This window comes from Stigmatopora nigra, chromosome 17, assembly GCF_051989575.1.
Source record: "Stigmatopora nigra isolate UIUO_SnigA chromosome 17, RoL_Snig_1.1, whole genome shotgun sequence".
Classification (NCBI taxonomy): domain Eukaryota; kingdom Metazoa; phylum Chordata; class Actinopteri; order Syngnathiformes; family Syngnathidae; genus Stigmatopora; species Stigmatopora nigra.
In genome coordinates, this window is record NC_135524.1 from 2,162,217 (window position 1) to 2,176,232 (window position 14,016).

General features: G+C 42.3%; 1 protein-coding gene and 1 long non-coding RNA gene across 5 annotated transcripts; one reads left to right on the plus strand and one right to left on the minus strand.

Annotated features, from left to right (window-relative positions):
• Positions 1-181: 181 nt before the first annotated feature.
• On the plus strand, positions 182-4,642 carry LOC144210796 (uncharacterized). 4 transcript variants are annotated; one of them, XR_013329464.1, is made up of 6 exons: positions 182-1,647; positions 1,711-3,070; positions 3,191-3,302; positions 3,390-3,535; positions 3,600-3,717; positions 3,899-4,642. It is a non-coding gene; the product is annotated as an uncharacterized LOC144210796 (long non-coding RNA). The 4 variants fall into 4 exon arrangements; XR_013329463.1 differs by having other exon boundaries at positions 182-390; positions 454-3,070; XR_013329462.1 differs by having other exon boundaries at positions 182-3,070.
• lhx5 (LIM homeobox 5) lies at positions 4,067-12,726 on the minus strand. Its single transcript, XM_077737687.1, has 5 exons — positions 11,985-12,726; positions 10,010-10,233; positions 9,622-9,902; positions 6,770-6,935; positions 4,067-5,164 (listed from the first exon to the last, which is right to left on the minus strand). Exons 1-5 carry the CDS (start codon positions 12,155-12,157, stop codon positions 4,824-4,826), a joined length of 1,185 nt encoding a protein of 394 aa, XP_077593813.1. The 5' UTR covers positions 12,158-12,726; the 3' UTR covers positions 4,067-4,823.
• Positions 12,727-14,016: the final 1,290 nt, after the last annotated feature.

The following is a 14,016-nucleotide window of genomic DNA, read 5'->3' on the forward strand; positions in this document are numbered from 1 at the left end:
CCTGAACAATATTTGGAAAAACTTTTGCAGGCACTGGGATTTGAACCAACAACCCCATATGTGGGAGACTGATGACTTAGCCACTGGGCCACCATCCTGTGAGAGAAGGTAGTAATACTTATACTCTTATCTTATTCATTTACATGAATAATATTTGGAAAATGTTTGCAGGTACTGAGATTTGAACCAACAACCCCATATGTGGGAGACTGATGACTTAGCCACTGGGCCACCACCCTGTGAGATAAGTTAGTAATACTTATACTCTTATCTCATTCATTTACCTGAATAATATTGGGAAAATCTTTGCTGGCACTGGGATTTGAACCAACAACCCCAGATGTGGGAGACTGATGACTTAGCCACTGGGCCACCACTCTGTGAGAGAAGGTAGTAATACTTATACTCTTATCTCATTCATTTACCTGAATAATATTTGGAAAATTTTTGCAGGCCATGAGATTTGAACCCGGGACCACAGAGGTAGGAGACTGATGACTAAACCTCTATGCCACGAATCAGCTACACTTTACGTCGTCATTATTGGAAGTTCATGACTACAAATATATAGAAAGAACGAATAGAAAACATATTCCAACCGGGATTTGAACCCAGGTCACCCACGTTGAAGACAGGTGAGTTAACCTCTACGCCACGAATCAGCTACACTTAACATTGTCATTATTGGAAGTTCTTGACTACAAATATATAGAAACAACGAACGTAAAATTGCATTCCATTGACAGCCATAGATATTTAAGTCATTTAAACTGGGAGGATGTTGTGAGAGTGTTTTATTACCAGCGCTATTTACATCAAAATAATACCATTTTTGAAACATGCACACACACGAACGCTTTCACACACATATATCACGGTGGCCACGGTTGGCGCAGAGGTTAGTTCACTGGACTCCCATCCAGCAGACCTGGGTTCGATTCCCGGTCGGGACACACATTTTCACTTAGTTATTTCTGTGTACTTCTTGGAAAGACACTCAAATGATTACTAAGGAAAGTGTAGTCACTTGGTTGGCACAGAGGTTAGTTCACAGGACTCCCGTGTGGGAGGCCTGGGTTCGAATCCCGCTGTCGTTTGGCTGAAAATAATTGGAAAGGAGAATTGGTCAATGGAAAAAGAAGAAGAAGAAGAAAAAAAAAAGAAAAACTTTTTAATTTATATTAAACACTTAGTCATACTTTTCAGCAAAAGGTTATATTCCGAACTGCCTTCGGCAGTTCGGAAGACACTTGATGGACCTGTCTGTGCGAAAGGCGTTCTCGGGTCGGCCTTCGGCCGACCCTCGACCGCTTGCTTGGTCAGTGAACCGCCGACACCGGGAAGCGAACTCACGTTCTCTCGGTGCAAAGGCGAGTGTGCAACCCACTACACCAACTCGTGCCCCACTTATACATGGGTGTTGAAACGTTTTAGCCAAGGAAACGGGCTGAAACACTTAGTCATTTTTTACACAAAATGCTTCATCCACTACTGAATACTTATACACTTAAACACTTAGACATTTTAACTTATTCTTTTAACTGAATAATATTGGGAAAATCTTTGCTGGCACTGGGATTTGAACCAACAACCACAGATGTGGGAGACTGATGACTTAGCCACTGGGCCACCACCCTGTGAGAGAAGGTAGTAATACTTATACTCTCATCTCATTCATTTACCTGAATAATATCTGGAAAATTTTTGCAGGCACTGGGGTTTGAACCCAGGACCACAGAGGTAGGAGACTGATGACGTAACCTCTATGCCACGAATCAGCTACACTTTACATTGTCATTATTGGAAGTTCATGACTACAAATATATAGAAACAACGAATAGAAAACATATTCCAACCAGGATTCGAACCCAGGTCACCCACATTGAAGACAGGTGGGTTAACCTCTGCGCTACGAATCAGCTACTCTTTACGTTGTCAATATTGGAAGTTCTTGACTACAAATATATAGAAACAACGAACGTAAAATTGCATTCCAACCGGGATTCGAACCCAGGTCACCCACTTTGAAGACAGGTGAGTTAACCTCTACGCCACGAATCAGGTACACTTTACATTGTCATTATTGGAAGTTCTTGACTACAAATATATAGAATCAACGAACGTAAAATTGCATTCCATTGACGGCCATAGATATTCAAGTCATTTCAACTGGGAGGATGTTGTGAGAGTTTTTTATTACCAGTGCTGTTTACATCAAAATAATACCAGTTTTGAAACATGCACACACACAAACGCTCTCACACACATTCCATTTTTACATCCAAGAAGATATGATGGAACAAATACTACGATCGTACGAGATTAAAGTCAACGTATTCGTCAAAAACAACGAAAAATGGAACATATTGGAACAAGTCATAGATTGTAGTCGTGGTGTTGGTACGAGAAAAAAGTCATAACATACGATTTTAATTGTAATATTACTCGATTGTCGAAGTATATGTAGGAGAAAAATATTATGAGAATTACAACTTACTACTAGCATGAGAAAAAAGTAGTTTAGTCAACTTAGTGTACAAGTTGTATTCTTTAAAACTTGATGTTGACGAACTCAAAATTGAATATTTGTGAAAGGGTTGTAAAATTCAAGATGCTTTTAAAATTAACGGTAAGTTCAACTAATTCACACACTACATTAGCCGTACTGTTAATTATTACGTCATGTAATATTACGACTTGTTTGCTCATATTAACAACCTGATCTTGTACTATTTACGGCTTTTGCTATGACTTAATAATCTTGTAGTATTACAACTTCTCTGCAATTGGTTAGGATATACTTTGCTCAATTTTGGCCGGGTTAGGCTGTAACACCCCTAAAAAAAATAATATCACTACTTTTTTCTCATACTTATACTACGATTTTGATCATATAATGTCTTCTTTTCATACTAATAGTACTTTTTTTCTGCCAATTTAGGTATACAGAAATCCCTCAAATATTGTGGACAACGGATTCATGGGCTCACGAAGACAAAGGACTTGGACTAAAACTCCCGTTCACCAGTTTTGTGGGACTTCTATCAAGAAAAATGGAGCTATTTTCACTGTGCGTTCAGTATTAAAGTATTTCAATGTTTTATATATACATTATATTTAGATATTAATGACTTTTGATATGCTTAGAGCTGTAATATCTCATCTAATCCCAATTTCTGAACCACTTTAGCCCATCTGTCCAATCAGCCGACCATGCATTTCTTTGGAATGTGGGTGGGAATCGGAGTACCTGGAGAAAACCCAAGAAGGAGAACATGCAAACTCCAACTCCTAATATTTAAGTATACACTTTTTGATCAGTGTGCTTGTGTACTTTATTGGAATATTGTGGATGATGCTACTATTCTACATTAACCATGATATTCCAGGGATTACCGTAACCAGAGATAGGCTCCAGCACCCCAGGCCCTTGTAGAATATGCCTTTCGGCACAAAGTCAGCTGGGATAGGCTCCAGCGACCCTTTTGAGGATGAAGCAGTCCAGAAAATGAGGTTAGACTGCAGTTGGACTCAGGTAATAGTAAGATATTTTGTTCTCGTACCAGTACTACGACTTTAATCTGCTGTTTCTGTTTTAGTGACGGCTCGGTTGGGCCAGAATATTCGGCGCTACGTTTCAAATGCTGCTTTTGGCTGGAAAAAATAAGGGATTCAACGGTCCCCCCGACGGAAAAGCCCGGACGGATCGGCGGCTGGGTGAGTAAAGGGGGGTGTGGGGGTGGGTTTTGGTCGGTGGGTCGCCACAGATGTTCCGTGGCCCCTCTTTTGTTTGCTCCCTTTAAGAGGCGGGAGACCTCAGCTGTTGAAGGAGATTCTCTATTATGGCTTCAGTGTGCTTTTCAAAATCATTTCCATTAAAACACGTCTCGTGAAAAAGGGAACCCGACAAAGGGAAGGTCGGCCCGGGGCGCGCGCCACAATCCAGGCGGCGCGCGTGTGAACGCCAACAAGAACAAGAAAGACGGACGGACGGACGGAGACGCCCTCGTCAACGGCGGCGAAGGCGGCGGCGGCGGCGGCATGGGGACAGAAAGCCAGACGGATCCAATTTCACATCATCTCCAATTTATTATTCAGATGCTCCAATCGGACAATTAACTCCTTGGCTGCCATCCACGGCGCCGGCCGTCCAATCCCTTTTTAAGAGGGCGGCTGGCAGAAAGAAAGAAACAGTGATGTAAAAACAGGATTTTTGGTAGATAAAATTGGTCTTTTTTTCAGCCTCTATGCGAAATTTACTGTTACGGTTTGTTTTAATCATGCAAAAAATGGGGGAGATTCGTGGAAAACATGAATTCAATGCACAATTTATGGCCCCCGTGCCTTAAGTTTGACACTGGCTAATTTCTGAGTCTTCTAACAATAAAGATTCCCTGATTTCTAGGTTGCCTTTTGTGAAAGTTGGGCTATTGATGCAAAATATCTTCAAACAATGACACATTTAGCTTTAAAAATGTAACCTGGTCATCATCACAAATGGGATTGGACGTCTAGAACCAACGTGTATCGCCCGCCGTCCGTCCATGGCAGCCAATGCGTTTGTTCGTTTTGGTCAAAAAAAGAAAACATGTAATGATGGGAGAGTTTGACATTTGGCGAATAAAAAGTCCCTTTGGCGTTATTAATGTCTACTGTGTTTTTTTGTGGCGAGATGGACAAAGGAAAACAATCAAAATCCGTTTTGCTTTAAATAATTGAAATCCAGTCAGTATTCCAAGAACGGCAGAGCGTCTCTATACGCTTCTTGAAAAAAAACGGCCATCTTGGAAGGGGATTGGCGGGCCAAAAAGGCGGCTTCCGCTTCACCAGGCCGCGGCTTCGCCCATCTCGGGGCCTTGGTGGGACATGGGGGCGCTGTAGCTGGAGTTACTGGCCAGGGAGAAGGGAGGGCTGGGCCCGCCACCGTAGGCCTCCCCCGGCACGGCCTGCAGGGAACCCGGCTCCGGACTGGGCGTCTCGGCGTGGGAGATCATGTCCGTGAACCTTTGGTCGTCTGTGGGGAGGTGGCCCGAGGCCTCCATGGCGCCCGGGCCCGAGGCCAGGATGTAAGGGGGCTCGGCGGGGGACTGAGCCTGCGAGGACGGGGGGCCGTGAGGGAAGAAGTCGTAGTTGCTTCCTGGTCCGTAGTAGTCTCCTTGGTACTCTAAATGGGGGGGAAGAAAACAAAAACAATGTATGTTACCCATTTGTTCAACCAAATGTTCAATCGAAAATGCTAAGATAGCCGTTTGACCACTCTAAATCAGTGGAGTCAGACATATAATCTGTATTTCAGTCAAAATGGCAACTCATGACTTAACAAGGAACCTTAAAATGGCTTAACAGCAATAGGAGTCACCTAGAAATGCACAAAAATCCGGAAATTCCACCAAAATCAATAAGAAACCATCCAAAATTTAGTGAAAATGGCAACTACGACTTAACAAGGCACCTTAAAATGGCTTAACACCAATAGAAGTCACCTAAAAATGCCCAAAATCCAGAAATTTCACCAAAATCAAGAAAAAAACATCCAAAATTTACCAGAATGGCAATTTTTTTCCCAAAATATTAACAACGCAGCATTAACAGAGCAGTAATTTTACAAAAAACACACCCAAACGAGCGCTACGTCTATTGAACTTTGTTTTGGGGGATCCTTACCTTCTTTATTTCTTAATTTTCACATCCCTAGAGTGTTTTGAATGGCTGTTTGAATAGAAATAATGTACCCGATTCGGTTTTGTCAGGGTGACCTTGAGGAGAGGCGACGAGCCGGCTATGGGGGGGAGCGAGGGGGTTGTTCTCGGCGCGAATAAAGGCGGGTCAGAGCGCCACAAAAGCGGCGGGTGAAGAAAGGCAGCCGCCGATGAAGGTTTTGTGGAGACTCAATTGAAATTGTCTTGTGCGGCGGCGACGACAACAAAACGCCCACTTCACTGGCATTCAGGAGGAAACGCCGTCTTTGATGCTGGGAAATACGCGCGTACGTCAACTTCTAACATTCGATTGTCATCTGACGATAGAAAGGATGTTGCTTTGCATCAAGGATAAAATCCATGTTGGCAAAAAAATCCCCATTTTTCCAATGGGACGCCTAAAAACAACCTTCAGTTTTTATTCGTAGCTAAAAATAACGCTAGTTTGAAGTCATTTTTTTATTTTGAAGTGACTACCTTGGACAGAAATGAGGAAAAGTCATTCAGATTTAGCATCAGATTTTTTAACATACCAAAAAATTTATTTAAAAGAGTCTACACCCAAATTTTTGAATTAAAAATGAACTAAAATTTACAATTAATCTGGTTTTTAAGCATTATAATTGTCTTTAATTTTGAGGCAAACAAACAAATTTGCTTGGAATAAAAAAATCTATAAATTACTACGACGGATAAACTGAAATAACAATTAAATTAAAATAGTTTTTGAGGCAAAAAAACTAATTTGCAGCAAAAAAAACCACCAAAAATCGATGAACTATTTTGACTAACAAATCAAACCAATCTCATTTTTAATGACGAAAACGCCAATAAAATAATAACATAGCTAGCTAATGACTTTCCCTCATTAATCTGATTTTTAACCTCCTATTTGGCTAATAAAAACGTGCTTTTTTTCCTAAAGTTCACTCTAAAAAACTAGCGCTGCGAGTGACATTTTCTTCCGAATTTGTTTAGAAAAAGACTGATTGCAATAATCCGCTTGATCCTCTCAACCGTGACAGTTAAAAAGTGAGGAAAAGCTCAATGTTTTTCCCTTCTTTTCTTACCTCCGTAGTATCCGTAAGCAGCGGGTCCCAAGATGTCCGGGTCCTCCAGGCGTCCCCCCAGGGTCCTCATCCTCCTGGGCCCCCGGAAGAAGGCGTGTCTGCGGGCCCCCAAGGCGCTCAGCTGCTTCATCCGTCGCTCCTTGGATCTTCGGTTCTGGAACCAAACCTGCAGACAAGAAAAACGCCACTTGAAAATCTGGACTCTTATTTTGAAAGGGGAAAAAAATACTATGATTGAACTCCATGACATCAATGCATTTTTTTCCTAAGTGTCTACTTCAATGTGAGTAATAAAAAAATGAAATTTACAGCTTTCTGAATGAACTCTTATATATTAAAAACATTGAGTTTTTGACGGAAAGTTCTAACAGCAGTCAAAAAAGGATAAATACATTTTTAAAGGCATCAAATATGGTGTAACATTAGTATTTCCAAATACTAAATATATTACAGCAATTCTTAAAGTATGGCTTAAACACTAGTTTATTTTTTTTTCTATCATCAAAATAGACGATATTTACGAACCTGAAATTGGTTTAAAAATTAACATTAAGTTTCACATCAATTGTAATTCAAGACATTGAATTTTTAACAATAGTTGCTTATTGTTACTATTTGTTCTATGAAAATTCTAAATTGTCTTTATATATTAAAGTAGAATTTTAATGTTGAAACTACAAAATGTTAATATATATTTAATAAACGCCTCTTGTATCGTTGATCTCTACGATAATACTCGTGGAGTTAAGTACTTTTTTTAAGTGCTACACTTGAGAACCACTAGCAAAATGGATATATACAATCAATACATGCTAGGCATATAGTTTGATACATAGTATAAAATAGCACATACAATAAAGCAATAAAAAACGACGTCACACTAGCCAATTAAATCAACAAAAAGTGGAATAAAAATAACCTTACACTGGAGTATAAGTCGCATTTTAGTACGAAAATCAACAAAAAACATGCTAAATTTAGCCCGCATTCAAATGAAGTTTTTCCAGACAACGTCTCACAGCCTAGAAAAAATACATCAACCGATAAATAAAAGCTAAAAAAAATAATAAATAAGCGTCTGGGATGGGAGCGGCTTATCTTTCTTTGGCCTACGTTGCAAAATCAACCCGCTGCGATGCACATTAACAAAACGGGCGCGTAAGGCCGCACGTGGAGGCAACACCTGCTTATTGAGAACAATCGTCAACGTGTTGGGTACATTTTTATGGAAATGCTTTCGCTCCCCTCGAGACAAACACACACACAAAAAAAACACAAAACACACACACACTGGGGGAGCATTGCTATTTAACACAGGCGGCGCCAGGCCCAAACAGAGCCTCCATTTTGGCTCCTGGTGCCACCGACACACTAGGGATGAGGCTATGAACACACTGATGGATGGAATTGTGCAAGTGTGTGCATGTGTGTGTGTGAGGTGGGAAAAGGGGGGGGGAAGGTGCACGGGGGGCATATGTAAATGTGTGAAATCAGCGATAATCACAGCCAGCGCACAAAAAGCCACATCACACTTGGCAGAGACGGCGCTAATCATCCCGACATTGTGCACCCGCACACATGGGGGGGGGGGGGGGGGGGTAGGTAGGGGGGTCCCCCCCCCCCGCATGCGTACGGTTGGCCCCTCAGCTAAAACAAGACCACCACCTATGACTAATTTCACGGCTGTGTGACTGAAACAAACACGGAGGGGAGGGGCGGCATTAAAAAAAATATAGAAAAAAAAACACATATTGCGTCGTAATTGTGTGTTTTTGTCAAGCCGGCTGTGGAGATGGTAATTGGAAAAAAAATGAAATGGAATGCCTGGAGACATTGGGGGGGGGGGGGGTGTTTGGGAAAGGTCAGAAAAATGAGAAAATGTTGCCTTTATGGAATATTGACGGATAGGGTTTAAGCTATTGGATAATATTGATTTTTACAATCAAAAGCAAACTTTTTGGGCCGAGTGTGAAGCGAATATTAATATTTGAAGGATTGGAGGTTTTTTTTGGTAGTATATTTAAAATGTAAAATGTTTTTCTATTCAAAAGGATTAAACAAAAAGTCACCTTTTCTACATTGAGGTTAAATGCATGTGTGTAAAAGTACTGTTTCAGTTAGAAATAGTACACTTTTTTCAATAGATATCCTAAAAATGTGTTTTTTAAAATGTATATTCAAGGTAAGAAAGTAAAATCTAATTTTTTTGTGAGCAAGATTTGCTAATCCCTGCTGAATTTATTCTATTTGTGTGCGCATGAGTATTAATGTGTGAACATAAGCAAATGAGTGAGGCATTTTAACGGAGGATTAACGACCGATTTTACAACTCAAAGAATTGGACATCTTGCCTCGTCAATGGGACAACAAAAATGTAAAATTGAAAAGTACTGCAAGTGCAAAAAAATGCTTAAAATCACCACAAAGATAAATCCTATATTTGAATTAATTTAACTTGATTGGCTGCCATTGACAATGACGGATGTCCAATCCATTTGAAATGAAACGACAAAATAAATGGAGTATAATTACGGTGAAATAACGTCATTTTTAATCCCACCTACAAATTGTCAAAGCGCTCGCTAAATTATGAATTATTTTAATTTAACTCCTGATAAGATATTTATAAAATATAAATGAAATAATGCCAATAATCCCTTATTTTAGTGCCATTGACTGTAGCAGACGTCCAATCCATTTTGAATGGAACTCCAAATATCGACAGTTAATGGGACGCAAAAAAAGAAATAAAATGTTTAAAAAAAATAATAATAATAAATGGATTTGAGATAAAATGGAGTTTAGAAAAATCCCAGTGTTCCTGAACGCGTCTGGTGTGTCTGTCTCCTTACCTGAATGACCCTCATGTTGAGGCCGGTCTCTTGCGCCAGCTGCTCCCGGATGTGTCGCGTGGGCTTGGGCGTGGCCACGAAGGCGGCCTTGAGGGTCTCCAGCTGCTTGGCCTTGATGGTGGTGCGGGGCCCCCTCCGCTTGGCGCCCGAGTTTTGCTCCTCGTTCTCAATGTTGTTGGTCTCCTTATCCGAGGACGTGCAATTGTCCGCTTCCTTCAGCTCGTCCTGCAGGCCGCCGTCTTGGAGGTCCGGCGAGAGGCTGCGGTCCGTGCACGACGACACTGCGAGTACGGGAAGACGGCATTTAAAAAATAAAGAAAACAAAATATATACTCGCTCGTACATGCAATTTAATCATGACAAATCTAGTTATTTTTTCCTTTCTTACCAGAATTGAGGCTGACCTCCTTGATGGTGGCCGAGCTCAGGTAGTCGTCTTTACACACAAATTTGTTCTCGTCGATAACGTAGAGTTCTTCGCCCGTGGAAAGCTGCTTGTGGCATACCATGCACGTGAAACAGTTGAGGTGGAAGACCTTGCTGCGCGCCTTGCGCACCAGGTCGCTGGGCGAGATGCCCTGCAGGCAGCCGGCGCACTTGGTCCCGAAACGTCTGGGGAATTTTCAACAAAACACACACAAGAGCGTCAAATTTACTCCAAAAAAAAATAAAAATAAATGCATCTCTCAATTCAAATTTCTCCCTTTTGTGCATTTGCCAAATCCAAAAAAAGTCATCACTTTTTACAGCAGAATCCAAATTACATTCTGCTGTAAAAAGTGATGCCTTTTTAAGGATTTGGTGAATGCACAAAAGGGGAAAAAGTGATCACTTTTTACAGCAAAATAAAAATTGCATATAAATACTTTGCTGTAAAAAGTGATCACTTTTTTTTGAATTTGGCAAATGCACAAAAGGCAAAAATTTGAATTTACATGCAATTTGTATTTTGGCCCCTACATTTACACCCAAAAATATATAATTTTAAATACTCCCCCATGCAAGAGAATTAAAAAAAATACAACAGTCACATTTCTACACACACACTTAAAAAAAACCCATAACACTTGTTAGGAAAACACACCAATAAATGAAATACTAATAAAAAAAGCTGATCTTTCTTTTGGGCTAAAATCCAGTTTCCTTGCCAATCAAATCACGCCAAAGACATTAGTGGCAATCAGCACATTGTAGCCGAGGATATGAGACGGGATTAAGCGAAGTGGGATGTATTTTAGGCGTGGAAATCTTCTCTTAATCCAGCCGAGACGTGCGTGGGAGGACTTTCATGCCCCCCACCACCCACACGTTTGCCATCTCCAAACCCCCCACCCACCTTCAAAAAAAAATAAAATCCCCCCCAAAAAATAAACGTCACTATTAGGCCCACCTGTGCGTGCGTGTGGGTGCTCCAGCACCCCCCTTCGTCCTATTGTTTTAACACTATAATGCGAGCCGTGCGTGCACGCGAAGTCGCCTTTCACATGCACGCAAGTCCACTATACACAACAAATGGACACATTAGCCTGATGAGGGTCGCCGGCCCCTAATGGGACCCTCATTTGCATATGCGGTGCAGGTACGAGCCCCACTTGGCGCAATACGTGACGTGACGTGTTTTTTTAGGGGGGTGGATTTGGCAAGCAAACGAAAAGGAAAATACTTAATGGATTATTGGCGAGTGGGAATATGTATTTTTGCAAATGGGGAAGTCGTCAATTATAAAATTCGATTCGGATTTCGTCTGGATTATTTGGCTCTTTTTCTTAAAGTGATTAAGGGATCGGGTGTAATGTGCATTTTTTTCGTTTTAAATGGAACGCAGAAATGATTTGGATTTTGGTTTTTGAAGTCGGTAAACACACGTGCGTTTTAAAAATAGGGTGAAGTCGACGTAGTAATTGCTTGATTTTTTTGCAGGTTGGGGGTTGTTTTTAGTATTTAAATAAAGATAAAGGGATTAAATAAAGTGGCTATGTTTTAGATTTAGCACAATAGTGATTTTTTTTGCAGGGTAAAATGATAAAAGAGTACGAGCTTAGATTCTGAAGCCGTTTTTCTTATACTATAGCGTTTTTGTTGTAGTTGACGTTACCCAAATATCGTTATATTTGTAAAAAAAATCGTAAATTGTAACAATTAAATAGTTTGATATCAACCGATGTTGCGTTTGTAAAACTCGGAAATACGACTTTCTCGGTAATAAAACGAACAAACGATTTAAAGAAAACGACTTAATTGATATAAATCACGTCTTAATAATACAAGAGCTCCCAGCTTTCCTAAAGGAACGACTGGCGAAATAATTTAGCGATGGTGCCTTTTCTCCCAATATTTTTTTTCCCTTGCTTTCTCGTGCCTACCGGAAAAAGTCCACTTTGCAGTAGAGCTTTCCGTCCCGTGAGAAGCATTTGTCCGTCAGCTTGCATCCGCACTCGCAGCACTGCACACACTTGGCGTGCCAGGCCCGGTCGAGCACGTTGAGCAGGAAGCGGTCCAAGATGGGCCGCTCACAGCCGGCGCAGTGGACCATCATGTCTGCCTACGGCCCGGGGAGAGCCGACGGCCGGCCGACCCACCACCAACACACACAAAAAATCGACCTCCGCCTTTCGTTTCCCTCGGCCCGGCTCGGCTCGCCTCCACACGGGAGCCCCTCTCCTCGTTTCTCCTCTTCTTCTCCTCTTCTATCGGATCCTTCCTTCCTTTCTTCCCTTCCGGGCCCACCCCCTGTGGGCTGTCAAAAAAAATAAAAAACCCAAGCCGTCCCGGTACCGGCTCGCTTGTGTATCCGCAATCCACACTTGTTTTTTGGCCCCGATCAGGCGCGCGCACCTGACTTGCTCCAAAGCATAGCAAGAAGAATATCCCGCAAAAGTGCGCGTAGTCGTGTGGTGGCGTTTTTTCCCTTCTTTTTTTTTTGCTTTCTCCTCTTCTATTTTGTTGTTGTAGGGACAGCAGGGGGGTGTTCCACGCGTGTCCTGCGGGCTCTTCGCCACCACTGTGGCCGCTTGTCAGGCGGTGTGGAGCAGCAAGGCACCCCTCCACCTCGACACCTTCGTCGCCGCCATCAAGCCAGCGACCATCCCCGTCCTCGCGAACGCACATTGGCTGAGGCGTGCCTTAATTCCCTCGCCGGGAGAGCCAATCAGGGGCGGGCTTTGGTTGGCATGGAGACCACCGAGCTCACCGCTCCTCAGCTGGACCTGGACGGAGCGGGCCAGGACCCGCTTGACGTCCCTTTGGAACTTCCAAATGGAATATCCACTCTTCCACATGCTTGACGGCAATAGACGTCCAATCCATCCATCCAGGATGGACATGAAAGGTCACAGTGGATTAGACTTCAGACAATTGGACATTTAATGTTGTTAACCCTTCCTCTTCAAATAGATTGGACATCCATGGCAAATTCAGGGTGCTGAAACTTTCGGAGGTTTGAGTTTATTCCACAGTGAAAAATGCTTAGAATTGACTTACTGCTTGTGGCTGTTGGAGATACACATCCAATGCATTTAAACTAGAAGGGTTGGCATAAAGCGACCACATTTCATTGCAGTTATGATCATATTTTCGTGCCATTGACGGCGATAGACGTCAAATGAATGGATATAATTTTTCGTCAATGCTAGCTATCGGGTTAAAAATCATCAATTTTACTGAATTTTACATTTTGGACAAAAATTTAGAGTACGCACTTATCTTCATGGGGGTGCCGAAGCCCATCTCACCCGGAATGGGTGGCTAGCTAACGACAGGGACAAAAACAAGTGATATTTGCTTACGATTGAATTGAAATAGAAAAGCAAGGCAAATAGCGCACGTATGCTAACGCAAAGAAAGGAGGCGGCCAACGAGGGCTAAGGCAACAGCCAGCGCATGACATTACGCACAGCGGACGCTGGGGCGACGGGAGGGGGACGGGAGGGCGACGGGAGGGGGACGGGAGGGGGCTCCTTTCACATGCGCCCGCGCTATTTACAGGGAAATGCCGGGGATTAGTCAGCAGCTTCGTCGATAAAAAGGCCTTCTCCGAGGAGGCCCATCTCAATATTTACAGAGTGGACGTACGCCGGGCCTTCATTTGCACTTTGCGACGTCGGGATCCACGGATGCCCCGACGTCGGTCGGCCGAACGTGAACCACTCATCGATTGGTCGGCAACTGGCAGATTATCGTGATGGCCAAGTTTGTTTTGACGTTAGCGCTAAAGAACAAAGGGGGCGTATTTACTAGCTAGCATGGTGCTAGTAGAGTGTGTAAGGCACTATTTCAGTTAATGTGTTGCCATTACAAACAATTTAAGGCTAGCATGATTGCTTTGACACATTAAAAGCAAAATCTAGCTATACTGAGGCTAATATGCTAGCATGGATGATGACTACTTGGAATTGT

Bases quoted from the DNA above. Each gene is read 5' to 3' on its own strand.
- lhx5 (XM_077737687.1), bottom strand. From the start codon at position 12,157: ATGATGGTCCACTGCGCCGGCTGTGAGCGGCCCATCTTGGACCGCTTC. The intron at 9,903-10,009 runs GTAAGAAAGGAA...CCGTACTCGCAG, and splicing joins GGAGGTCAGCCTCAATTCTG to TGTCGTCGTGCACGGACCGC. The intron at 6,936-9,621 runs GTAAGGAGACAG...TCTTGTCTGCAG, and splicing joins TCAACATGAGGGTCATTCAG to GTTTGGTTCCAGAACCGAAG.